The sequence below is a fragment of the Gallinula chloropus genome, assembly GCF_964237585.1.
Source record: "Gallinula chloropus genome assembly, chromosome: 21".
Classification (NCBI taxonomy): Eukaryota; Metazoa; Chordata; class Aves; order Gruiformes; family Rallidae; genus Gallinula; species Gallinula chloropus.
In genome coordinates, this window is record NC_140106.1 from 9,913,580 (window position 1) to 9,941,111 (window position 27,532).

At 45.8% G+C, this 27,532-nt stretch overlaps 1 protein-coding gene across 1 annotated transcript in view; it reads right to left on the bottom strand.

The window, feature by feature from the left end:
• Nucleotides 1-27,532, bottom strand: part of ANTXR1 (ANTXR cell adhesion molecule 1) — a gene marked incomplete at both ends in the record, with an annotated part of 98,014 nt that overhangs the window by 63,133 nt on the left and 7,349 nt on the right. The window contains 9 exons of the mRNA XM_084273938.1: nucleotides 2,930-3,028; nucleotides 6,441-6,501; nucleotides 13,455-13,535; nucleotides 16,192-16,260; nucleotides 18,017-18,096; nucleotides 19,986-20,019; nucleotides 21,108-21,189; nucleotides 23,711-23,782; nucleotides 24,473-24,544. Of these exons, the coding sequence (XP_084130064.1) occupies nucleotides 2,930-3,028; nucleotides 6,441-6,501; nucleotides 13,455-13,535; nucleotides 16,192-16,260; nucleotides 18,017-18,096; nucleotides 19,986-20,019; nucleotides 21,108-21,189; nucleotides 23,711-23,782; nucleotides 24,473-24,544 (650 nt within the window). The remainder of the gene's footprint in view (nucleotides 1-2,929; nucleotides 3,029-6,440; nucleotides 6,502-13,454; nucleotides 13,536-16,191; nucleotides 16,261-18,016; nucleotides 18,097-19,985; nucleotides 20,020-21,107; nucleotides 21,190-23,710; nucleotides 23,783-24,472; nucleotides 24,545-27,532) is intronic.

Consider the following 27,532-nt stretch of genomic DNA (forward strand, 5'->3'; position numbering starts at 1 on the left):
ACGTGGTAGGTGTTAAAAACAGAACACAATTTTTAGAAAGCATTTGTTGTCCAGTTCTGGAATACAATTCCCTACACAGCTCACTTCCCCCTGACACCTGGCAAAGCCCTGACACTGCCTTTGCCTCATTTTCCCCTCACTTCTGGTACTCTGTGGAGGGGGGAAAAAGAGCAAGTCAGGCTGGTTTGTGCAAAGGAGGAGTTTTGAGCAAGCGTTTCCAGAATTCACTAGAGCACAAAAGATGAAGCCCCACATCTGCTGTGCTGCACACATCTCCTCACCAGTCTTTCATCTCTCTAGTCAGTTTTAAATCACCAAGGACAGAGTTTGCCTCTATGTCCAGAACTATCTTTGCTGAATCCTGCACAATCTGGGCAGACAAAGACATTTTAGCACCACAGAGCAGCCATAAGTCACTGCACTGTGTAATTACTTTTAACTCTGTGCAGTCTGACACCAATTCTCCTAGGTCCTGCTGCTGGCAGAAAACACCCTGCTGTTGAACATGCATCTGATTACAGTGCTGCTCAGCCAAATATTCTTCATGGTTTCTACAGATGTGGGTTTTCTTTTAATCCCATAGCTATGAACATTATGAGTCGATGCTCTTTTCACCTGCCACATTTCTCTGCCAATAATCCCAATAAAAATCTATTAGCTCATGCCCTTAACCTCAACAAGTCCTGGATGTGCTGGTCAACATCTCATCTGGGATAATTTAAGGTTTCAGGAACTGTTGGCCAAGTGTTATCTTTAAAAATACCTCCATCCATGATACAATCAGAGGCTGAGAGGTTTCAAGCAAACAAAACCAGCTGAGTTATCCTGTCTCCATAGGGTTTCCATAATTCTCATGTGGTTAACTCTGTCTGCAACTAAGTGCCACAAACACACACTGAGAGCACAGGCTGGAGCTGCAGGCTTCAGCAGAGCAAAACAGAGATACATTCTTATACAGAGCACCTTAAGAAAGATGCACCAGTTCCCACCATGAGAGACTTGTGTTTGAGAATGTTGATGAGCAACTGCTGGAGTTCCCTCAACAGGGCAACAGGCTGAACTCAGAATTGAGTTTGTGGCCTCTTGCTGCCAGGTCACTGCATCAAACGACCTGGTGCTCTGCAAACTGAACTGAGAAGCCTTGGTGCAGCACCAAGGCTGATCTCATCTTTCACCTATGCATTGATTCAAGACACAACAAATTCATCAGGTCAGAAAGCAGGGATCATATTTGGCCCTTACCCTCATTTTCCACAGTCACTGTGTGAACACAGGAAGCTTCAAACAAAACATGGGTTGTGCTACAATAAACTGATGGTTTCTGAAAGCTACTATGGGATTGTGATGCCAGACACCATAATAAATCACTCAGCTAGACATCAGCACAGAAAAAGAGAGGAAGGAGTCTTCTTCCTCACCCCCACCACCACCAGGTCACAGTATTTGGGAGTGAGGTAGCCCTTGAAACAGCTCCTCCCATTGGCAACGTTGGATGGGTTTGTGTCTCCATAGGCAGGAGACACTGAGTGGGGGAAAGCTGATGATGACACCCTTAGACCTTGGGATTTTTCCAGGCATGAATGCCTTGCTCCAGAGCCCTAAGGAAGCTGAAAAGCCATTGGGATGCTAGGTCAGCTACACAGCTCATGTAGCCTCAGGTAACAGAGGGAACTTTCAAGTCAATGACAAGAAGGGACTGGGTGGTCTTCTCTGGAGGATAAAGTAGAACAGCAAATCAGGCACTGGAAAGGAGGACAGCATTACTATTGCTTATCTACCTGGATTCCCTGTTCATTCCTTTCAATGCCATTTGCTTCTCCTTGGACACTTAACCCTCAAACTTCTTTTCCTCATGGCTTTAACACCCACCATATCTGAATTAAGCAAACATGAACCACAGCCAGCCAAGCTTTCTGCTTAGCTCTCAGTGACACAAGAGTTGGAAATCCCAGAACTTGCTTAATACAGAGGACACCAGCATAACAGTACAAAAGCCATGCAGGACAAATGACATCCACTCACTGTCCTGCACCTGCCCCAAATGCTCAGCAGCATTCCTCACAGGGAGCACAGCCTTAGCAAACTGCTCCCCTTTTCCAAAAAGCAAATTATGCAGATGCTCAAAGCACAAGCAAGCCCATCACTCAGGCACTAGGCTTCCACATGTAAAATTAATTAATGCATTTATTTTATACTCAGAAGGGTCAGGACAGCCTCCAAAATGAACAGGCAGCTCCTGGATAGATTGCATGCTAGAAAAGATGAATTCTACTGTCACTGGTGGTATTAGCTATGAGCTCTGCTATCTGGGTCCCTACGTGGTTTTGCAGGCATGCCAGATGAGAACAGGATCATTGGTTCTTCCAGCTAAAAGCCTCTCAGCCTCTCAGTACACTCCACAAGAAGACTAGACACTCAGGGGCTAATCTGCTTCTCTTCATTCCCTCTGCTTGAACTCTGTAGAGGAAACATCTTCCCAACCTGCATCCACAGAAGCAATGCCTTAGCCACTGCTCCAATACAGCTTCCAATAGCAGTGGTTATTTAAGCTGCATCACCAGGCATGCAAAGTATCCCAAAAAATAGGTAAGGAGAGAAACAGACCTGATCTCAACACACATTTAAACCCAGCAAGACATGCATAGGTACTCTTTACAGGTGAGTTTGTCTTCTGTATTTTGTCCCCTCCACTGCTCAAGGTTATCTATTCACATACTTGCTGCCAGACTCACAGCAGACAAAAGCACCAGCAATTCCCCTCTAAAAAAACAATCTCTTCTGCATTCTACAAGTGCAGGAGCTCCTCATGCCCCATTTATTACCTTCACAATCAGCATATTTGAAAATCCAAGATGTTTTGCAAGGGAAAGCCTGCCAGTGCAGAGTCAGGGGGGAAAAAACAACAAAGAAAGAAATCCAGACAGCTTACTGAGGGTGACAGTGTCGTTGATCCTGAAGCTGCAGAGCACTCTGTCAACGTTGCGGGCGTGTCGAAATCCATTCCCTCTCACCACAACCTGAAAGGACTCTGTAGCAAGAGAGACAGAGGGTTATTGACACATGGAGAGGCAAAGAAGGGTCACTTCAGACAAGGCACATGTGTCAAGTTTTCACTTGAGATCTTCTGAATTAAAAAACGTGCGTTCTTTAAGTTTAAAAATCGTCAAAAGTCGAACTTTCCCTCCCTCCCCAATTTCATCTTGAGTTTTTAGAGGCAGGGAACAATACACAACAGCAGCATTTTAACTATGCTGCAGTGAAAACATTAAGCTTCAGAGACATCAAACTCTACCCCCTGTCCCACGTTGCTATTTTAAATTTTATTTTTAAAGTTTTGGCCCAAGAAAAGCAAAACTATCATTTCATGGAGAGAAAACAACTTTTTAGTGACAGGTGACTTGGAGAAGCGGGCTGCTTCCCTAGGGAACTGCAAAATTGTGTCATCTGCTGTGAGTTTTGTCATGTTCTACACTACTGGCCTGAACAATGCCCATAAGCCCCTTGCTGGACTCATTTCCATACAAAGACAGGGCATTTCAGTATATTATCAGCTTTCTAGTCTCTGGACAAAGGCTACAATCTTAATCTGTGGGTATTTCCCCAAATCTTTCCTATTCTTCCAGATCAAATCTACAAGGTCCCTGCAGCACAAGCAGCATCAGAGACAGTTGCCTCCATCCGAATGCTGAACAGAGTGGTGCTTTCCAAACAAGCAGGGCTGAGCAACACCATCAGACCCTCACAAGTCTTTCAGACCACTCCCTATCACCCATTTTTATTCCAAATACTTGAACCTAGTACTGGGAAAGGTTTGTAATCTTCCTGTAGCCACCAGCAGTTCAGCTGCCTCACAAGGAAAGGACAGTTTGGAGCCTTCGCAATTTTGAGCAGGGCCACAATCCCAGCAGAGTTCTGGCAGCAAGCACAGGAACTCAACCTCTGCAGCTGCCCATGGTGAAGGAAACAGCCCCCACAATTCCTGTTACTATCTAGGAGAGGCACTCAGATCATCCCCACTGATGTTTCACTGGTGAATGGGGTTTGAACACAAGTCTCACCGCCCAAGACGACACAGGAGCCATCGTGGTGCACCAGGAACACCACCCTGCTGTTAAAACTCCCAGGAGCAACAAAGAACCTAGTTTTAGCAGATTCAAAAGTTATTTTGCCTTGTGCTTTACAGTCCCTATCTTCTTTCATCTCCCTGAAGGACTCTCACAACTGTACTTGTCAAGAAAAGCAGCTTTGCTCTGGAATCTGGGCCCTCTTCCAGGTCCCATTCGTTTACAGCCAAGTTGCAAATCATCCCACCACATCTAGCCAGGGAAGCTGCCTCACAGGCCCATTATGTGTTGTCCAAGAGCATTTGGGAAGGACAAGGGGAAGAAGAGCTCTGTTCTGAAGCATGGGGGCTGGTGAATATTTAAGGACAATCACAGAAGTCTCAACTGCTGGGGAATGAGAGTTCAAGCACAGTCAGGGAACAGTGATGTCACATTAACCACAGGGATCCTTGTCTCTGCTGGAGATGAACTGAACAGATACAGTTTGCACCCTGCATGTCTGTACTGCTGCAAACCCCAACAATCAGGAAACCAGCATTTCAGAACGATGTGTTGCTGCTGAAATTTATTACCCAAGTGTCTGGAACTGGTCTCCAAGGCAAGAGTTGCACCAGGTAACACAGAGTCCTCACGTTCTCTCCTTTCAATAATCATACATTTTTTTCAAAACCCAAAAACAATACCCCAAAAAAAGCAGAAAACTGCCATCACTCCTCAAGGATGTGCACAGAAACAAGAGAACACAAGGCATCAGAGCAATACCTGCAAAAATCTGGCTTAAAAAAGACACCAATGCACATAGCTTCCACATTCAGTGGCAGCTTCGTTAGCCTCAGAGCCTGAAGTGATGGAATTAGCTGCTGTTTGAGAGCAATGGAGTGTTTGCTCAAACTCAGAGACAAGGCCTTGAACTGAGCATCTAAACAACTGCTGGGCAGTTCTCAAGGTTAACAGCTTCTCTTGTGAATTACTGGCTAAATTCCAAGATGAATGGTTTACATAAAGCCCCTCTGCATTTCCTCTCAGCTGGCTCTGCTGGGTACAGCTGTACATCACCCCCCACCCCCTTAAGCCCAATGAATGGGAGTGATAAAGCATATAAGCACATGACAAGCTCATTAAAAGTGTTAAATGTGGTTATAAGTCATGTCCTGGCTTATGACATTACACAAGCACCATTGCTACCACCTCTATAAGTATGCACCTATATTTAAACAGAAACAAAGTGGGTCTGAATGTCCCTACACTGTCATTTCCTCCCCCAACCATTTAGGTAACATCACTGCCCTGTATCAGAAACTGTCACAGCAGCAATCATCTACCATGCTAATGTGGACAAAGCCCTGATTTGGAGTTTTTCTTTAACAAAGGACTATTTAAACAGCCAGCCAAAACGAGAAATAGAGGACTAAATGCTGTAATTCATGTCAATTATGCCATCCTGACCTCAAACACCACACCTACTGCAGGGGTGATGCATGGAATGAAGAAATGATGCCTGGTACTTACTGAGCTGCATGTCTTGCATCTGCTAGGGGAATGTGATGACCTATGTATGCTTAGGCATACAGGCAGCTGCTCCAGGAAGGATGGTTAAAGCAGCTGCTTCAGAAGTGAAATATAGAAGTAATAACTGGCTTTCTTATTTGGACTGCTGGCTTGAGAAAAAGGAAGCTGCAGGACTTGACAGGGACTTGAGGTTTCTCTACAAACCTCAGCTCTGTTCCCAACCTCTCTCCTTAATGAGCTGCTGCACATTCAGTTTGGATACAGGTCACGAAATGTGAAGAATCCACAGGAAGCAGATGGAAGGAGCTAAGATGGTTCTCAAGCTTTCTCTGAAAAAGGCTGGGTTCTGCTGAAGGCAGAAACTCTTGCCAAGACTGTGAGGCCACAGCGTGTGTAGCACAATCATATCAGAACAAGCACTAGAAGGGGTGTGGTACCACTCACACAGGTCAGCTGAATGATCATAGAGTCATACACTGGTCTGGGTTGGAAGGGACCCCAAGGGTCACAGAGCTCCAACCCCCCTGCCACGGGCAGGGCCACCAACCTCCAGGCCTGGAGCTACACAAGGTTGCCCAGGGCCCCATCCAACCTGGCCTTGAACACCCCCAGGGATGGGGCACCCACCCCCTCTCTGGGCAGCCTGTTCCAGCCCCTCACCACTCTCTCTGTAAAAAAACTTCCCCCAATATCTAATCTAAACCTTCCTTCCTTCAGCTTCACTCCATTCAACTACCATGAGATGAAAAGAAATTCACCAAAAAAGCAGAGAAATACCTCCAGTTAATCAGCTCCTTTGGTACTCTACAGTGATTAGAGATGTATTTTTAGGCAACATGAACAACCAAGACCTGAATCTGCACTCACCCCCTGCACATATACTGGAAGGCTCTGCTGCCAGAATTTCTATGCAGGATTTCTTCAAAATCTGAAAAGATAAAAAAGAAAGTCACTGAGTATCTCAGAGTCGTTACTATAGCAACACAGATCTGGAAGCATTACAGAGTACACTTGTTCTCAGGTAAATGCTTAACTCAACATTGCCTCTGCATGCACATCCATGCTGCCATCTCAGCTTTTCACTCTAAATCAACCACACTGGTGGTGTTGCTCTTCCACACAAGCTACTGCTCTGGAGGAAGGCAACAAATACTGATGCTCTCCAGTATCCCAGCACACACTTGCCTTTGTCTGTGGTACAAGTTATTGTGCAGACCATAATCTGTCACTACTGAGGTGTTCTCTGAAGTGCTTAGTGAGGCAATGTCATTGCCCTCCCCCACTTTTCAGTCCCACCTCCCTCCAAAATTATTCCAGAGCCCAAAATTCCAAGTAAACCATCACAACTTCAAGCTAAGCTCTTTACCTTTGCATGGAAACATCCTAAGAATACCTACAAAGCCACTTCTCAAGGCTCAGCACGCTGGCTCAAACTTCTTTAATCTGATCTATGAGACTGTGAGTGTGTTCTCAAGTTGCACTGTGATTTCACTTTTCACTTAAACCAGACTTCAATTAAGCAGTGTGTCCTCCAAGGGTTGGCACTGCCTTCAACCACTGTAGTGTAAACAGGGATTTACACAACTCCTTCAGCATCAGGCTTGGCAGGCTGCTCACAGGGCACGAGCAGCACGCTGGAGTTGGATCCTGTTTGTTCCCATATGGTTCTAAACTTGCTCAAGCTGTTATTTGCAGGCAGCAGCCCTTCCCCTGCTCTGAAGACCAACTCAAATTCTCCACAGCACCCAGGCAGCGAACTTGGGACAGGGGCTGTAACCCCTGTGATAACAGCAGCAGCCACAGAGCTGTGGGTGTGCAGCACTGGGCTGAAGAGCCCCTGGACAAGGTAATCTTCATCAAAATTTAGGTCAGCTCCATGAGGCAAGTAAATGTCAGCCAAGCATCATGACTCAAATCCAACATGAAAATTATTTTCCCAACTTTAAATTGAAACATCTGTAAGGAAGGAACAGAAACCAATACAATAAGTTGCATATGAAAAAGAGAACCTTTCTTTTTTTCCTCCCAAATCATGGCCCTCTGCCTCAAATACCCAACTGCAAGAGCTACAGAGAAAGCCAGGATTTCTTTTTTAAAACTTTTAAAGAGAAATTGGAGTTACTCAGAAGCAGGGCTGGTAGAGACTGAAAGAGTACCAAGGGACTGAAGGAACCAGGACCATCTGAGCTGCTGGCAGCCTGGCAAGTGAGGAGAAAGAAGGTTTGCAGGAACAAGGTTACACAGGAACTGTTAAGTGGAAAGAAAGAGAAAGTCAACTGTTGAGAACCAAACTGAAAAGCACTAGAAGAACTGAAAGACATGATAAGGGAAATACCCCCCAAATTAAAGAGGACTAACAACAGCCTTCCAAAGCAACCATCTGCAGCTGTGCACCCACCCTCCACCACACACCCCTTACTCACCCCATCTCTCTGAAGAGACAGACTTTTCTCCCAAAGCAGCTAGTGCCAGGGCTAACAATCACAACTAAGAGTTGGTGTTTTCCCAAGTATTTTTCCCTTCCACTGACCAATGCCTCCCTTCAAGCAGAAAATCTTTTCACATTTATTTTTTAACCCCCCCCCCATGGATTCTGTGTGTCCCCCCCCTCAGCATCCCCAAAAGCTTCAGCATGTATTTCATCTCATTGCCTCTCAGCAATGACATGGGAGAGGAGTTGGCAGAAGAACAAATGTATGAAAAATGCCACCAACACTTGCATTTTTTAAAGTATCAAGTCAAACATCACACAGCAAGTCTGAACTCCATGAAGTGTATAGAGGCATTTGCAAACATGCATGTTGTAAGCCAGTTCAGAACAGGGGGTGGGGTGGTACAGCAGGTGTCCCAATTAGATGATGCAGAGCTCCCTTCCAAGCCAACCCAAGCCTTTTAGGTGGCTATAAAAAGCTGGCCTTTATGGCTTTTTACACTGCCAACTGTAATATTTATTTTGATTTAGAATAAGTTTCCAAGGCTCCAAGCACCCACCCTAGCTTACAAAGAAAATCAGGCACCAGAAACTATTGCTAAAGATTTCCTTTCTGTCTCCTCCTCGTTGTTAAGATAGATGCAGAAAGGCCTCCAATATATTCATGGTAGAAGATGCCATCAAATCTTGGGCTCTCTTATTTCCTGAGCATCACACAGGCTTGTGTGGGCTGTAGGGACACTTCATTCACCACAGGCTGGCTCCCCAGGAAGGCAAAATAACATGCAAGGGTGGTGATGCAATCTCCCAGCTGAGCATCATAAACTGCTCCAGCAGCACACATGGAAGAACTGACTCCACAACCTCATTTCCACCAGGAGAACTACAACAGTTCTGGTTTACTCAGTAAGTCACTGCAGGCTTCAAGGCAGCTTGCCTTGGCATCCAAGCAGAGCAGCATTTCTCACACTCTTGGTGAGAAAGCATCCCTTTGTCTTTAGCAGCACACGCTTAGTGACCGAGCTCAGCTTCCCAAACCATCTCCTGGTGTATTCTCTGGGCCTGCAGTCGTGCTCCAGCTTCACACAGGCTCCTGGGAGGACATGCCAAGTTCAGAAAGGCAGCAGATCCTGGTGGAAGCATGGCTTTGGCACAGTAATCCCTGTCAGGACAGGACTGAATTTGGTGCTACCCAGGAATAATTGAGCTTCCCACCAGGCAATGCATTAAAGGGCAAGAGCCAGGCCAGGAAGGAGTGAAACTGTCACCTCATCCATTTGGTGTTCTGGTCCACAAGCTGCATATTCCTAAGCATTATTTTCCATCAAATTTGGGAATTCTAATTAGCAAGCAGGATGATGAAGTTTAACAGAAGGTTACTGCCTAACGGGCAGCAGTGTGAGTGACACTGTCTGAGGCCAGGTACACCTTTACCAGGCTGTGCTGAACTACCAGCTAACAAAGGCTGTTGCCAATTACAGTTTATTTCTGAAGTGGCTCCTGGCCAATCATATCTGCACGTGCTCAATAAAATAAAGAGGTTTAAGTCCTTTTTGAAGATGCATTTGGGGGAAGAGAGAAGTAAAAGTGTGATCATACCATCATTTCTTCAACGCTGTATACAGGTGAGACTGGGGGTCCACATCCTCTGCTTTAGGTGGCAATAGTTAGCTACCCAAGTTGGCCAATTTCTGGCCAAGGTAGAAAGCCTGGCTTGGAAGATATCCAGAGTAAATATGTGAAGCTCCTGCTCTGAGTCGCCCTCTGGAGATCCCATCCTTCCTTAGTGGCTGAAGAAGCTTATAGAGCCCAGCAGCTGGCCCTGGGCAGTGCACATGCACAGCTCAGGGTGCATGTTAACAGTAAGGGAGACAGAAATTGTGTGTGGGCTGCAGATTCTGCACATTCTTCCTGTGCAAGACTCATCCCATAACTTTCCCTCATCTCCCCCCTACATCAGCCACCCTGCTACACCCAGCCAGCACCACAGTTTGGGTACCAGAAGCATCAGAGACAATACATTCCCAAGCTAAAGTTTCTTGAGGTGAAGGAGTACTTTGAACTGCCACATCAATTGTAAGAGCTGAGTGATGCTGAGGTTAGGTGGACATCTGTGTGATTGATTCTGTGTGGTGGAGTCACTTTTCCTGGAGGACAGGTAAATGCAGTGCTTAGGGACGTGGGTTAGTGATGGTTTTGGCAGGTTGGGTTGATGATCTGAAAGGTCCCTTCCAACCAAGACAGGTCTGTGATCATTGCAAGAGGATCCAAAAAGAGTACCCAGGAAATGAAGCTTTAAAAGGATTCATCATTTACACAATTTGTACAGATAGGAGGTGGTCCCACAAGCTACTTCATTTCTTATACATCACAGCTGCTCCACCAGGCTTCCAGCAGCTCACTCAGAGCATCTTCTGTAAGGGACCCACGATTACCTCTCTGTTTGAGGTAAGCTCCACACTAGTGCCACAGTAAACACATGGCAAGGAACAGGGAGTACTCTTATTCCAAGCAAGTGCTCCATCAGTTGGTTTCTGTTGAAGGCTCAAAGCAATGACAGGATCCTATCTTGACTTTCATGTTCCCTCATGTTCCATTGCCATCAGCACTCCCATCAAAGCCACACTGAGGATTAGATGACATTGAGTTTCAGGTTTTCCTCAAAGACTTGCTCCATTTGCTTTAAATTGCTAGGTTATGGAGCTGCAGAATTTTTTCACAGCAAAGAAAAATATGTAATTAATTACTTCAGGCTCTTTGATTTGGTTCCCATCTTGCAGCAATCAGATGTCTGTTTCTTAACCAGATTCTTCCCTTCTAACAAACTCAAAATCCCTGTTAAACATGGGCAAAGCTGAAGTTTTAGCAGTAGTTTTTTTCATGAAGAGAGAGAAAAAGCAAAACACTTTCCTTAATAAAAAGGTCAGACTGGAACTCAGAGGAGAAAAGACCAAACCCTACAGTGGACTGAACACCTTTAGCTCCCACCTGAATGTTTTAAAACCTGACTTCAGCATGGGACTATACCTTCAGCTCAGCCTGAGTAGCTTGGTGGTGCTCAATGGGAGACAGTCCTCCTCTGAAAGCACTGAGCTGGTCTCCCCACAGCTGCTAACTCAGAACTTGTTGACTCCAGGAGAAAAGGGCAGGCAGGTGTAGTGAAACACGTACAGACCCACCGCCCTGCACATCTTTGCTCAGCAGATGTAGAAGCCCAGCTGAGGCCATCCTCATGCTCCACCACTCCCAGCTCCCACCCTCTTCTTCATTCCAAAGGGATCAGAAAAGATCTGCTCAGGACAAGGAGGGGAGGGAAAAGAGTCAGGCTGCCTCAGCAGGAGTACAGGGCAGTTCACACTAGGTCACTGCAGACCAGAACAAACACAGGTCTTCACGTCTTTAGAGTGATTTCAAACACTGATTTCCCCTCAGGCTCATCATTTTATCTTTCATCTCTTACATGGATCAGAAGTTAGTACCTAACCTGCCCCCTCTACACATGGCTGAGCATCCTTGCTATACCAACTCTTACCCAGGAATTGAAGGAATATTCCAAATCTTATGGCACTTCCAACATTAAAACACTTCCCTGTGAACACAAGTGCTTTGTTTGCTCCAAGACAGAGGTGCTTTGCAAGGACAAGAAAAGAAAGAGGGAGCTTATTTTCCAGCTAGAACATGAGCCTACAGAGTGATTAATATCCTTCTTGCTATTCCTTTTACACATCTTCTTTCTACTCAACCTATTGCAATCACTCCACTTACCACAGAAACAGCATGTGTGAGTTTGGAAAGGACCTTTAAATGTGATCTAGTCCAACCCCCTGCAGTGAGCAGGGACATCTTCCCTAGATCAGGTCCCTCAGAACCCCATCAAGCCTGACCTTGAATGTTTCCAGGGATGTGACCTCCACTAACATCTCTGTTCAACCTGTGCCAGCATCTCACCACTCTCATAGTGAAGACCTTAAATGCAGTGACCAGGTCACACATTCTTACTGTACAATTACACTTGTGACCTTCCAGGGCTGGTCAGTCTTGTACCAGGTCAGCTGAAGCAGATCCTTGAAGGCTGAAGTCCTCCCACTCTCTTAAGTATAACTGGGAAAGGAGTCAGGACTGCTGCTGGAACTCATTAACAACAGCTGCAGAGGGAACACAGGGCTGGGAAACCAACGAAGGGGGGTTGCTGCTTGCTTGAATGACATGCAACACCTGATTGTCCCAGTAGCCCCACGCTTGGGCAGTGCCAGGAAAACCAGTAAGAAGAGGATTGTATTCCATCTGCATAGGAGAGCACTAGGGAGAACTGAGCCTGCACTAAGGGACCAGCTTTGCTTGGTACCACGCTGTCAGAATAGTGTGTAACCACAGTAAACACAGAAATCTGAGCCCTCCCTTGGCAAACCTACCCTCCCCTAGCTTCCAGTTGTGTTGTTCAGCTGTGTTTTGTCAACTGCAAAGCCTGTTCCAAAAGGAACAAAGCACGTGCCCCTTAGAAGGATTTCCCACCCTTCACTGTAGCCACAGGGAAGCAATCTGATCAGAACAGTTATGGGATGTGACTGAGCAAAGGAACAGAAAAATGCTGAAAGCTACCTGAAAACAGACTGTGAATGCTTGGGCAGTTTAGAATGCAAACAGTGCACACACATCCTCTTCCACACTGCCTTTCCTGCTCAGTCAGGGCAAGCATTGGTCCTAAGTGATGAGCCAGGATTAGGCCACTCAGTTTTCGAGCAAAAAGTAGGGATGCTTCATGAGGCATCTTTATTTGCCAGTAAAGGCCATGGAGACACTTGCATGACCTGCACACAAGCTCCAGCAAGGAATCTATGCCTCTTCCTGCCTAGCTGAACTGCCAGCTCTTAACCCAGGTGCTCAGGACTGGGCCAGCTCTTACACGCTGCACCCAGCCCTTCATGGGCATTGATCAGTCTGAATTGGCAAACCTAGGTTAGGGGTATGAGGGGATGGACACACAGACTGGGGAGAAAGAGCCTGTTTGTCAGGAGACTGAATACCAAAAGCCAGGCATACACAGCAGAATCCTTTCCACATTCAAACAGGTAAGCAGTGCAGCACATCCACCAGGACAGAAAGGATGCTGACCAAGCAGAAAGATGGAGATCAAAGAGCACCTTAACCCTTCGTACAGAACGATCTCAAACACACCTCAGGCATTTTATATACTGTCCTCATGTTTCTAGGCCATTCAGTTACTTCACATCAAGAGGAGAGACATGCAAAGATGATGTTTGGGCTCAAAGCTTCCTGTATTGTGGCCTATGATAAACTCTACTTGGAAGTAGCAACATTAATTAGCACAAAGGCCAGATTTTTTGGACCAAACATTTAAGTGATTTACTAGCAGCCAGCAGGTCTTCATGAACACAGGAAAGCTAAACACAAACTAACACACATGCAAATACATGCTTAAAAGTACTTACAGAGTCTATGATTCCCTGAAGGGCTTCAAAACCATCGTTCACTGGAAAGACATGATCTTTGCTGTCGGCAATTCTAGCCAGCTGACAGAGTGGTAAAAGTAAATAAAACAGAAATGCAAAGAATGAGATAAATAAGCCAGCAGGCAGCAAATAAAGACTTCTCAGACTCATCCACTTGCAAGTCAAAAGAAACAAATATTCCAAGTACTCTGCAGGACTGACAGGGTGTTATAGTGTGTCAGAGAATCACAGAGTCACAGGGGTTGGAAGGGACCTCCAGAGCCCATCAGGTCCAACCCCCTGCCAAAGCAGCTCCCTAGGACAGGGCACACAGGTCGGTGTCCAGATGGGGCTGGAATCTCTCCAGAGAAGGAGACTCCACACCCCCTGGGCAGCCTGTCCCAGGGCTCCATCACCCTCACTGGGGAAAAGCTCTTCCACATGTTGGTGTGGAACTCCCTGTGCTCCAACTTGCAGCCATTGCCCCTTGTCCTGTCCCCACAGACACTGAAAAGGGGCTGCCCATTTCCCCCTGCATCCCATCCTTCAGATATTGATAAACATTAATAAGGTCCCCCCGTAGTCTTCTTCTCTCCAGGCTGAACAGCCCCAGCTCACTCAGCCTTTCCTCACAGGGGAGATGCTCCAGGCCCTTCAGCATCTCTGTGTCCCTCCTCTGGACTCTCTCCAGGAGATCCCTGTCTGTTTGATCCCAGGGAGCCCAGAACTGGCCACAACACTCCAGGTGGGGCCTGACCAGGGCAGAGCAGAGGGGGAGGATCCCCTCCTGTGACCTGCTGGCCACACACCTTTTGATACCCCCAGGATCCCATTGGGTCTCAAACACAGAAAAGTTTCTCTCTTCAGCCTAACTGATTTTAGAAAGTTCTGTATGGGGACTCAGAAAAGGCTCCCTGTAACTTTGAACACAATGCAGAACGTGACTTTCACTGGTGCCCAGACCTTAATTATCTTTATTGCAACAACTGGCTCCCTCATGATTGTAAACAGTAACTCCCCAACCAAAACAGGCCACAGCAGCAACATGACAGGCCACTAGTGCAGCAACTTTAGCATGTACATCATTTAAAGCAGGGAACTGATCAAAATGATTCAGTATTTTCATATATAGAGTATCCTAATGCAAATGATACATCATCCAGAGATATAGTCCTGTTTGTCTTTCCTGCCAGAACAGAGATTTGATTATTTGTCCTAGGCTCAACCATAAGAGAGCCAATAAGAAGAATGCAGGGAGATACCAGGAGATATTTTTGCAGAAGGGAAAAAGGGAGAAGAGAATTTAGAAGCCTAGAGGACAAGGAAGAGAGCCATTCATAAGATGGTGGTAAGATAAAGGGGAAAGAGGACATCACCTGTGAAGAGCTACATGCAGGTTCACTTGTCAATAAGCATGCCAAGGGTTAAGGCAAAATATAAGCCCAATTCAGAAATAATGAGCTCTCCATGCATCTGCTGGAGCAGAATCAAGTTTTACTGCTTCAAGGCCAACATTTGTTACAGTAATTTTCTCCCATGGTAGAGGTTACATCAACCCAGCAGGCCTCTCTGGCGTTTCCTCCAGCACTGGGAATCCAAGGCAGCAGCCTCGCCACACATTCCTTCCTAAACCCCACCAGCTCCACCTTTCCAGCTCATGCCACTCAGAACTCCCACTTTTTTGAGCAAATCACTGAACTGCCAACCTCCAGGTGAGCATCCAGAGAAACAGCCCAGGCAGCTTCCCCCTGCTTGCTCTGAGAAGGGTAGTAAAGCTGCTTACTGCTTGTTGGCCAAGACACAGCAGCTTCCATAAGGCAGGGTGTTTCCAGTTTCCTCAGCTCATTCCCCATAGTCCTCCTCCTAGTGCATTCTGGGACTTCAGACAGTTATCTAATTCCAGTTAATTTCTTCAGCATCCAAATGACTTCAAGGAGCAGCTGTCTGAGGTCTGCTGCTTCAGATCCAGTCTCTGCCATTTCTACTCTCTCCTTGCTTTTCCCCTCTGACTTACTCTGGGTTACACTAGTCTCTGGTTTTGATTCTAAGGAGATTGATCAAAACCAAGTTCGTTTTGACTCCTTCTAGAATCAGCATTTGAAGCTTTCTTAGAAAGCTGAAAACCTGGAAATCTCTGTTCAGTAAATATTTCAGCACTACTCTTAGGGGTTGGACAAGTTTTTCCCCTCTCATATTAGAAAAATAGAATGTCAACTGTTACTCTTGGTGTGGAGAGGAGTTCATAGCCATGAACTCCATGATTTATCATCCATATGACAAATTCAGAAAGCAGACTATGAAAATATTGTACAATATTAGTGTCACTAATGAAGCTGTTTGGGTTTTACAGCATTGTTTCCCCATGAAAGAAAAGCTGGGCTGAAACTGAAGTGTTACATGGTAATACCTCAGTTTTACTGGGGAGGGGGCATCCCCCATCACCACAACCTCCTTCTGCCTATGGCTTAAACCAGGCTGATTTGCTGTTCTTCATGTGTGTCTTCCTCTACTTTTCTCCACCATCAGCAAACCTTTGTGGCACACAGAGGGACAGATCTCCACATGCAGAAATTTCAACCCAACACCCACACCAAGACACTTCAGGCAGCCACTTCAGAGTGTCAGTCAGCAGAAGGAGAGGAAGACCACTGGAGAAGTCTTGAAGAAGTGATTGAGGAGAGTGTACCTCTGTTCAGCATGCACCTTTGCCCAGTAAACACAAGAGTGCCTCATTTACCTGGGTCTCATTGAAGTCCTTCACACCAACACAGTACACTGTTGCTCCCAGGTCCCGCGACCGATTGGCCTGGAACAAGGAAAGGTGGGATCACACAGAGGTTACCTGATGGGATGCAGGTTTCTGGAAGGTCTGAATCTTAGACCTTTCTCCATAGAACAAGAAATATGCAGGGGGGACTTGTCAAAAAGAGACCTCTGAAAGCTTTCCTCCCTGATTTCACAGAAACAGTCTCTATCTGCTACTAGAGCAGCTATCTGTTCACTAAAGCAAAACCCAAGGTATTTGGTAGGGGTTTTTTTCAGTTTTGGGATTTTTTTTAAACCTAATTAGCTCACCTCCTTAGCTATTCCAACTTCCTAAGATTTCTCTGTCCACCAGATACAAAACATATGAAATCTATTTTCATTTCATAATTTAGGACTTAGTAACCTAAAATGTTTTGGGTTTTTCTATTGCAGAGATGTGCCTGGACTCATGACATCCAAAAGGTGAAGACACATTTCATTCCATCTGCTACAAAAAAGTATCCCCCCCCTGCTATTTACACAGCAACTCAACATAATAAAGGGAGAACATCCACAGGCTTGATTTTCCCAGGCTAGTTCATTGACATGCAAGTGAAGTTGCATTTATTATTCAAAAGGAATCTGTTGTAAATACTCTTGTCTTCATAAGTATGAATTCAGCCACTTGTGCTTCCTTAGAACAGGAACACCTGACTGAAAGCCCATTCCAGAAAGGATGGTAGCAAGCCAGGATGTATCAGAAGACTGTAGTAGTTCAAACTGCAACAAAGCAAAGTACTTTACAAGGAAAGCATCATTCCAGTTCTACACTGAGAAACTTAAACCCAAGCAACTGAAGAAAATCAGTGTTAAGAGCTGAATTCAGGATCTGCCATTTATTAGCTCACTAACTGCTCCTCCCCAAACAAAATGTAACACTCTGGACCTCTCAACTTGTTCAGTCACCTCTAAAAACAAGTTTTTCTTGCAGATTTATGAAAAGGAGATTAGCAGTAAGGAGGGGAACTCTGGATTCATGACATTTGTTTGTGCTGTAGCAACATTGGGTTTATTCTACAAAATTACTCTTTTTGTTGTTATTGGACTTAGAGCTGCACTTTGGACAGATAGAGAGGAAAAATTCTGTCCCTAGTAAATGGAATAATACTATCTTCCAAGTTTAGTTCATCTCCATTTGTTTGACAAGTAAGAATAGTTTTGTCTCTTCAGAGATGACTATGAGAAGGACATCAGCAGGAGCATCATACAGCAAAGGTTTCAACTGCTCAACCTACTGTTTTTCTAATAATATACAAGTTTAATGAGGGTACTGAGAACATACACTTAAACCTTGGAAACATTTGTGGACATTGTGGATTTGATCATCTGAAATGCTTTCTGATCTAACAGAAGGCTACAGGAACAGTCATCATCTTTCTTTGGCCTTTACTTTTTTTGAAAGAAGCAAAGTCAAAGTGAGAAGATTTGGGCATTTCCCAGCACAATCCAGTAAGTACTGCAGCTTTTCAGCTGTGAAATATTCCTTCCTACAGGATTTGAGGGAGTTTTTGGCATTTGTTCTTTGGTGTGGGGTTTGGATTTATTTTAACTGGGAGTTTAACCCCTCCCCATCCTTTCTCAAGTACAGCCTGGTGAGTCAGGAGCTGTTCATGTTTATCTGTGAGATTCATGTCTCTAGAGCTAAGTGAAGACTTCTCACTAGGAAAATGGATTTTGCTGTCTTTTGCCTTCACAGCAGCAAGCCCAGACATTTCATTGTCTCCCTAGCTAAAAAAAAAGTGTGTAAAGACACTTACCTCCCTCTCAGAGTAGAAAAATAGGTCTTCATGAAGCTCTCCATCTGTCAGGGCAATGATGACGCTTGCAGTTCTGTAACCTAAAAACAAAACCTTCTTTAGCCCCTTGAGTTGTATGGGTTAAAATAGCTTAGAAAACACCTTGTTAGTCACCTGTTAGCATACCTAAATGGCCAGAAACAGTGGACATCGTGTCCTTTCCTGTCTCCAGAAGCCATGAATTTGTGCACACTTTTTCCATTCAGGCACCTGCCTTCAATACCAGTTTCATACCAAACTGACATTTGAGAAACTCCCCATGAGCCAGCAGTGGCTCTGGCAGCTCAGAAAGGCAATGGGATCCTGGGCTCCAGCAGCAGAGGGGTGGCAGCAGGGACAGGGAGGGGATTGTCCCTCTCTGCTCTGCCCTGTGAGGCCCTCCCCAGCTGGAGTCCTGTGTCCAGAGCTGGGGCCCAACACAAGGAAGATGTGGGGCTGTTGGAGAGGGGTCAGAGGAGCCACAAAGATGCTCAGAGGGCTGGAGCAGCTCCCCTATGGAGAGAGGCTGAGGGAGCTGGGCTGGGTCAGCCTGGAGAAGAGAAGGCTGTGGGGGGACCTCATTGCAGCCTCCCAGTGCCTGAAGGGAGCAGAGGAACAGGAGGGGAATCAGCTTGTTAAAGGGCAGAGACTGGCAGGACAAGGGGGATGGATGGAGTGAAGCTGAAGGAGGGAAGGGTGAGATTAGATATTAGGGGGAAGTTCTTTTGCAGAGAGAGTGGTGAGGGGCTGGAACAGGCTGCCCAGAGAGGGGGTGGGTGTTCAAGGCCAGGTTTTGCTTGTTTGGATTTTGGTCTCTTCAGCAACAGGGACACCAACCTCCAGGCCTGGAGCTACACAAGGTTGCCCAGGGCCCCAGCCAACCTGGCCTTGAACACTCCCAGGGATGGGGCCCTGGGCAACCTTGTGTAGCTCCAGGCCTGGAGGTTGGTGTCCCTGTTGCTGAAGAGACCAAAATCCAAACAAGCAACTTCAATTACCGCAGCAGAGATCTGATACTTGATTTGCTTGGTGCCACTTAGAAATCCCCAATTTTAAACAACAGGGTAGTGATGCAGGGAGAAAGCCAAGTGCTTGACAAATGAAAAGCATCACTCAGGGTCATTCACATTGCAGATGGCTTACTCAAGGACCTGGGCTCTTTTTGAAGGAAATAGAGACAACTGGACATGCCTTGTAGAAACTTTGGAGCTCAAATAACCTCCAGAGATGCCTTTCTCCCTCTCTGACTACTGCAGGAGCCTTAGGACCTACTGCAGGTGGTGTAAACACTCTTCTCAGCAGGGCAAGAACAGACATATACACAGAGAAGAGAGACAAAACACACAGACCAACATTCAGACTTGAGGACCCAGTTGGCCACTGCTTCAGTGAAACTCATCTCAGTGATTATTTCATTTTATTCACAACTGACTCTGCAACGAACAGTTTGGAGTGGCTTTGTGCTCAAATATCTGCTGGCCTGTCTTTTGGTTTCCAAGAAATAATGTTTATATTTCTTCTTCAGGCTTTAAGGGCAGAATGTTTTTACATGAATTACAAGGAAAGAATGGACAAACATCTTTGCAATTGTCTGTTTATTACTGGATTTAATCATTGCTTGTTAAAAAAACCTTTTCCCTAGCAGCATGTCCACATGCTCATGTTTCAGAAGGAAGAAATGGTTTCCTGAGCCCTCAAGTGAAAAGAATATGATAAAGTACCAGACAGTTTTGGTAAGAGCAGACACCTTGAGTCAGCCTGAAACACATTCACTCCAGGTCTGGATTCTTAAAGCTCCACCTGTTCTTTTTCCTTTGCAGGAACTACCACCCTTAATAGCCTTGCATTTGGAAGTAGAGGCATCCCCAAATTTCCCACCTACATTTTAAATCTATTAACCTTGACAGTCAAAAAGAGAGAAAACATTCAGGGGATCAAGAGAGTTTCTCACCGTGAACATTTTCATAGTAAATCTGCTCACTTGCCTGAAATGAAATCAGAAGGTTATTAGCAATAAATGAGTAATGATACTTTGTCAACAGCTAAACATGCACCAGAAAGAGAGAGAAGATGGCAGTGAGGATGTTTTTAGTCTGAACACAACCTCTGCTTTCAGAGGTTACCTACTTCCCAGAACACGCTTCTTCCTGTGGTTACTTTCAGGTCTTGAGTAAAGCCTGGCTTGGTCAAGGCAAACCTAAGGCCACTGGCCACCAGTAACATAGTCCTCCCACTGTTCTGCTAATCACACTCACCAACCCCCTTGAGAAACATGCTATATACATTGATTAATATTCCCCAACACCTCTAGATGAACTTTCTGAACGCAGAGAGAGATTCTTATCCTTCTGTCTCCCACTCCATCTACAGACAAGCATGTTCTGCAAGGTAGAAGGGCAGATGCTTCAGTGTGAAGCAAGTCAAAACTGAACACCAGGCCATCTAGAGTGTATTTAGCTTATTCATTTAATTTCTGCTCTGAATTTAAATTCAGCTCTTTAGACTTCTCCTGTAGTTTCTGAAGTCATCAGACTCAGATTTGGCTGCAGACTCCTAATTAGGAGCCAGCAGCTCTGTCAAGTCACCTGCATTTTCAGTAGGCAGACAATCCTCCAAAATGCATATGTAATACAGAAGTGGGAAAGAGGTGGAGTTTAGAGAAACTCCTGAACTTGTAAAATACACAGAAGATGAGGGCAGGCAGTAACTTCTGCATAGCATTATCCATCAGTGATAACATGCTGGAGTCACATCCTCAGCCCCCACCCAACCCCAACAAGGCCATTATAGCACCCATCCAGGACTCTAGGCAGCTTTTCACCCTTCATGGTTCCACCTGGGATTGAAATGCCAAAGCCTCCTGCCTTGTCCTAAGCTGAAGGCAAAAAGACAGATCCACAGGCCTCCTGTTCCAGCCCCAGGACCAGCTGCACACACTTCAGTTTACCTCTTACATTAAAGGACCACAGTCCCACTTCCCTAACAAGGAGTCATTAACCCAATTCTTTTGTTTAACATGTCCCAAGGAGCCCTGAGACACAGTTTAGAGGCACTACAGCATGCATCTCCTTACCCTTTCAAATCCTTCATGCATGTATGTATCACCTCCTGGAAGGACTTTCTGCAGCTCTTCTAGACCCTGGCGTATCTGTTCCCTGAAAGGAATGCAGATGCCCTGTTAGAGCCAAGCCCAAGATGATCAAGAGCTGATAGCCAGGCAAAGACAGATGCATGCCAGATCCAGATGCACTGAGGCAGGGAAAAAGGAGTTCACCCAATGTTGGTATAGGCTAGGTAGGGGTACAGGCTAAGGTAGGGGTACAGGCTAAGGTAGGGGTACAGGCTAAGGTAATGTCTGGGTAGAGACCTTTCTAAGGCTCTGGAAAGTAGAGCAGATACCCTCCCCCAGCAGCATCTCCTAGGTCAAAACCATACACAAGTAAAGATTCTCTGTGTAACCTGGTGAAACCTCTGATGCAGAAGCAGAGCAGCTGACATGCTCCTGGCTCACTTTGCTCGTTCAGGTTTTCTGACTTGACTGTACAAATGTCCTCAACCAACCCCAAAAATAGGAGGAGACACTCTCAAACCACCCTGACAACTGCAGTTTATTTGGACATTCTACTTTCAGTCCCAGTTCAGGCTGAGGTGAGGATTAAAGCCTTTCCCAATAGCTCATTATGATTCAGGGTCTCTGTTTTAATTTATTTTGGGGGTTATTTTTTTTTTTAAACATTCCAGGCACAGTGACAGATCAACTGCAGCCTAAGTGGGGTGGGCACCCATTTGTTGTTTCACTGAGTTGCAGGCATCAAACTCAAGAAGCCAAGTCCAGGCCAGAAGTCTTTAATACCAAGATAAAACCCTGTCATGGGTGGGGTGTATCTCCAAGCAAGCCACAGAGCCTTAATGGGAAATGGATGAAGTCACTGCATGCAGGGTCACACTGACATTGTAAGAGCAAATGCCAGAAGCCCATTTTGAACCTACATATTTTAAACTACTTCAGAAAATCCAGTTTGTGTGATCATACTCATATTTGTGAGGCTAATTGCAGCAGTGTGTTAACATTATCCAGTCTACAGAGCAGTAACTCCCACAGGGAGAGAACACTGCCTGTTTTTGCAGTAAGTTGAGTTATCAAGCATTCAAGAACTCTTTCTGTATCTCCCAAACCAGTTCAACACAGAGCTGTATATCATGGGTGGCTGAGGGGCAGATATTTCCCCCATTCACCAACCCATGCACATACCAAGCTGATGTTGAACACAAGAACCAAGAGCATTTCCTGTGACCAGACCTATTCTTCAAATGTGAATGCTGAAATTTCAAGAGACAGAAACTTTCTTTAAAAGATGCCATTGAAATATCCCATTAGACTCAGGGAGTTTTTCCACAAGGGAATCTAAACACCTTCAGTCTTCATGTTCAGATGCTGATACACTGCATGGGGGCACAGGCAAGGCAGAAATGGTTTTGCTACTCCTCCATTAAGAAAGGCCAGTGTTAAAGGACCAGCATGAAACCCACACCTTGTCTCCCTCTCCTCCAATAATAACCAGCAACTCCCCACTTGGCTGGCCTTTAGACTAATACCATATCAATATCCTGTTCCCAGTCAGCATTTCTAGGACAGCTGGATAAATATGAAATACATTTCCACATGGGAAACACAAGTCTCATAGCTGAGAGCTTAACAGGCTGGAGACCTTCACAACGGAGCCTGCTCACAGGGTGGGAAGCAGACAGGGGCAGGAAACAAGTTCTGCTCTGGACCCACGTTAGATATAGTTAATTCTCTTTATTCTTATTGCTGCAGTAAGGGGCAGGGGATGCTTAGGCTGCCTGGGTTTAAAGCCAGTATGTATGTGGATGGCTTTTTAGGAGAGTGGCCAGTTTCCTCCTCATTCCTCTGCAGTGGCTGTGCTGGTATGCAGTTCCATAGACAGCCAATATGTAAAACACATGCTGACTTAGACAGGCTTCACATGTGTTACTATTTTTTTTCTTGCTCCACGTGGCAATGAAGCTAACAGAGGAAGCAGGAACAATTAAAGGGCTTCATCCAGCTCTCCTTGAAGTCACTGCAAATAAAAAAAAATCCATCCCACTGCTTTTTACTGGGATTAACTGGGGGATGTACAAGGAGATGACAGGGACATGTTTCAGAAACGTGGCAATCAAACTGTCACTGCCAAAACATTATACACCTTTGCAATCCATCCTAAACACTGTTTGCCTATAACATACCTTCAGACCTCCAAAGAAATAAGGTTCACCTCTACCTCCAGAGTATGGGTGTCATCTACAGCTTTCAAGTTTGTTTTTATGGGAAGGGAGTTTCACTTCTTTGTTTGCAGAAGAAACTCCCCTAAAGGTGTTTGAAAGGCTCTTGTTCTGACAAAAGCCTGAAAATCTACAGAAAGCAGCTTAAATTAAAACCCTGATTGCTGAGAGAAAGAGAATTTGAAGTTAAAATTAAGGTGGTAACTTCAGCCTTGAGAGGAGGATGAAATTCAGAGGTGAAAATAGACAGGTGATTCAAACAAATTGAGAAGCACGAAGATGCCACAACACTGCTCACAGCAGACTGGAAATCATTGAGCAAGGAAAGGGAAGGAAATTACACCACCACCACCACCACAAAAATCTTCTGTGCACCTTTAAACTTCTTACCTGTCTTCTGTTAACCTCATTAGAATTGTCCCTCTAGTTGAAAACACGATGAAGGACATCCTCAGCTGAGGGCTGGGGGAGAGAAAAACATGTAAGTTGTTTTGGTGGTCCAGACCAGAGCTTACTGTATGCATAACACCAAGGAGACAGAGCACTCTGATTGCTCTCTAGATTATAACTGAACAGCAGGAAAAGCAGGACCTGAGCAGCAGCAAAAGGTGTTTTGCCCTGGGCCTTCCTAGTCAAGGCAAACTTGAAGGAATCCTTCTGAAAAGATGTAAATAGCACTTGCACCATGACTTTAGGATTGCTAAAGCAAGAGGGGCTTAAGTGCATCTTGGTATTGCCATAGAGATGAAGGAAGGCTAATTATGTTTATCAGAACACATTCTACCCACTGGCCTGGGGAATTTTTCATCCAGTCCCTGAAAGGCACAGCCTGGTCCTGCAGACCCAAACTTCTGCACCTCATGCTGCAGGCAGCCACCTCAGGAACAAGAGGATTCATGCCCCACAAACAATACAGTTTGATCCATGGAAGGCAGGGAGGGGAAAAAGAGAACAATCAGTTTATCTACCCCTTATTCCCTGTGTAGCAGAAGTTTGAGGAAAAGCAGTCAGTGGGATGGTGTGAGAAAAGCATTAGGAGGTCCCTCTCCACCAGCAGAATGGCACCAGCACGTGCTACGTGTCTGCAGCTGAGAGCACATCTCCTGGCACACACACCTGCCTGCTCAGTATCTGCCAAGCAGCACTTCTTACCTGATGAACTTGCGGGCCAGATGTTCCACAAAATGATAGATTTCATTCCAGTGGTGCAGGACACTTCCTGATCTAGGGAAGAAGTTATTGCAGGAGATCTTAGTTTAATTGCTGCTGTGATACTTTTCCCAGCCCCAATGTTCTGTTGCTCATTGCCCAGCAGGCAACTGGGTTTTATTTTATATAACAATCAGTGTCTGCATCCTTCCTTTAAAGAAATATTAAGCTGCAAATGACATTTCTTCCTTAGCTTTAAAAAGCAAGAACAGTTTACAATCCAAGGGACTGTTTGAGGCTACACTTGGTAGTAACATACAGCAGCTACACTAGACCTTCAGCATGGCCTTAGGCAAATAAACCTTGTGTGAGGGAAGCCTGGCCTCTCCACACAGTGTTTTAGATTCATTCCACCAGCTCACCTGTCGAACCATTTGGTAAGGCTCAAGAGTATACAGAGCTGGGAGGAGTGGGTGACAGGCAGGACACTGCGCTGCCATCCAGAGAGACCTGGACAGGCTGGAGAGCTGGGCAGGGAGAAACCAGATGGGGTTCAACAAAAGCAATTGGAGAGTCTGGCACCTGGGGAGGAATAACTGCTGGGATCAGGACAGGCTGGGGGTGACCTGCTGGAGAGGAGCTCTGTGGAGAAGGACCTGGGGGTGCTGGTGGGTGACAGGGTGGCCATGAGCCAGCAGTGTGCCCTGGGGCTGAGAGAGACAATGGGATCCTGGGGGCATCAGGAGGAGTGTGGCCAGCAGGTCAAAGGAGGGGATCCTCCCCCTCTGCTCTGCCCTGCTCAGGCCCCACCTGGAGTGTTGTGGCCAGTTCTGGGCTCCCTGGGATCAAACAGCCAGGGATCTCCTGGAGAGAGTCCAGAGGAGGGACACAAAGATGCTGAAGGGCCTGGAGCATCTCCCCTGTGAGGAAAGGCTGAGGGAGCTGGGGCTGTTCAGCCTGGAGAGGAGAAGACTAAGGGGGGACCTTATTAATGTTTATCAATATCTGAAGTGTGGGATGCAGGGGGAAATGGGCAGCCCCTTTTCAGTGTCTGTGGGGACAGGACAAGGGGCAATGGCTGCAAGTTGGAGCACAGGGAGTTCTGCACCAACATGTGGAAGAACTTTTCCCCAGTGAGGGTGAGGGAGCCCTGGGACAGGCTGCCCAGGGGGTGTGGAGTCTCCTTCTCTGGAGAGATTCCAGCCCCGTCTGGACACCGACCTGTGTGACCTGTCCTAGGGAGCTGCTTTGGCAGGGGGTTGGACCTAATGATGTCTGGAGGTCCCTTCCAACCCCTATGATTCTGTGATATTGAAAACAAAATGCAGTTGGAAGAACATATTAGCATTTCCACTGGGTTAGAGGCTATGAAAACACCCTACATCTACCTCTCAACTGTTCTAGCTCATTCTTTCATACCTCAGTTAAAGGTAAAACAAACCAACTTTGCTCAGCAGGAAAGTAAACCAGAGACTATAATGGAATTAAGCTATTCTTCTTTATGTTTTGAGAACCAGGGAAAAAATGGGCTAATCAGAATCTTTCAGCACTAAATGCCCATTTCTGGCATAAAAGCTTCTATGAAAACTGGAATATTGGGGGGAAAATCCTTTCTTGGGCTGGAAAATAAATGTGTCATCACTTAATACATTGACTATAATTAAAAATATTTATAGGGGAAAAATCCATTCCAACCTTAAATAACTTCATTGATGTGCAGCCTAAGGAAAGAAAGATGAACATCTGAGAAGACTTTTTTCACTTCACAGAAAGAAAAGGCATCTGGGCTGACTCTGTTCTACTTTAGATCTCAGAATGCAAGTGAAGAGCCAGGAATAGATTCACCCCAGTGCTGCACACAGGATAGAGCCAGCCCAGCCTGGCTGCTGAGAGCATTACCTCACTTCCTAGCAGCACACCAGGCATGCCAGCCTTCCCTATTCCCCTCAGCCATTCAGTGAAAGCCTTGGCCTTACCCATCTACTCTGTAATACCTCGAGCCATTCTGCCACTACATGACCCCAGCGTGTCCAAAGGCAGCTTTAGATGATGTGCTGTGAGGACCCTTGCACAGGTATGAGAAGATACCATCCCTCTGGAACAGACAGGGAACTCTGGCTCTCATTGCACAAAGGACCCAACAACAAACACAGCGCTGGAGAGACCTTTGCAGGCACCTCTGTTTTGTCCATGGTAAGGAATAGATTGCAGAGCAGACCTGATCACAAGCAAGTGCTAATAGTGCTAGATTACTTCTTGGCTAGATTACTTACTTCCCTTTCATCTGACCAGGACTTGTTCCCCATGCAAACGTGTATCAGAGAGGACCAAAGAAAGACCAGTGGCCAGGGTCTCAATAAACTGCTTAAACCACACAGACAGTGGGAAAATAGATGTCAGCAGATGGAGTGAGACATACACCAGGACTTGCTCTCAGATGAGAAACGTAACCCCTTCTGCAAACTGATAGGACAGAGACACACAAAGCTCAACCTCAGGTGCAAATTCCTCTCAGAGGAGACCTTGAATAAAACAGGCACTCCAGTGCCATCAGTGGGAAAGAGCCCAAATCATTAATGAGAACTGGTCTGGAAAATAAGTATTTACCTTACCTTTAAGTATTACTGTTATGGTGTGGCATAAAAGAAACACTTGGCCCTATAACAAGGGTTACAACAGAAGACACACAAAGCCAAGGCTTTGTTACCCATAAAACAATTAGTACCTCTTTCAGCAGGATGTATGTTACTCCAGACCACACACCCATGTCTCTGGAAAGGTACACCACAGCAAAGTTTCACACATCTTCTCAACCATCTGGTAACAGCCACATGAATCTAGGATCCTTTCACACCCTAACCAACCTTTTCCTGGCCACCAGATAAGACAACTCTACTACACTCAACCTAAGGAAACACTGCCAGCACTGAAGCTCCAGCTAGCTCCCACTTGCAACAGGACACTGCTCTCCAAGCTGTATTAGCCTTTATAAGTGGGGTTATTTCTTCTCCTTTGTTATAAGCCTCTGAACAGAAGTTGGTCATCACTTCAAAATTACTATTG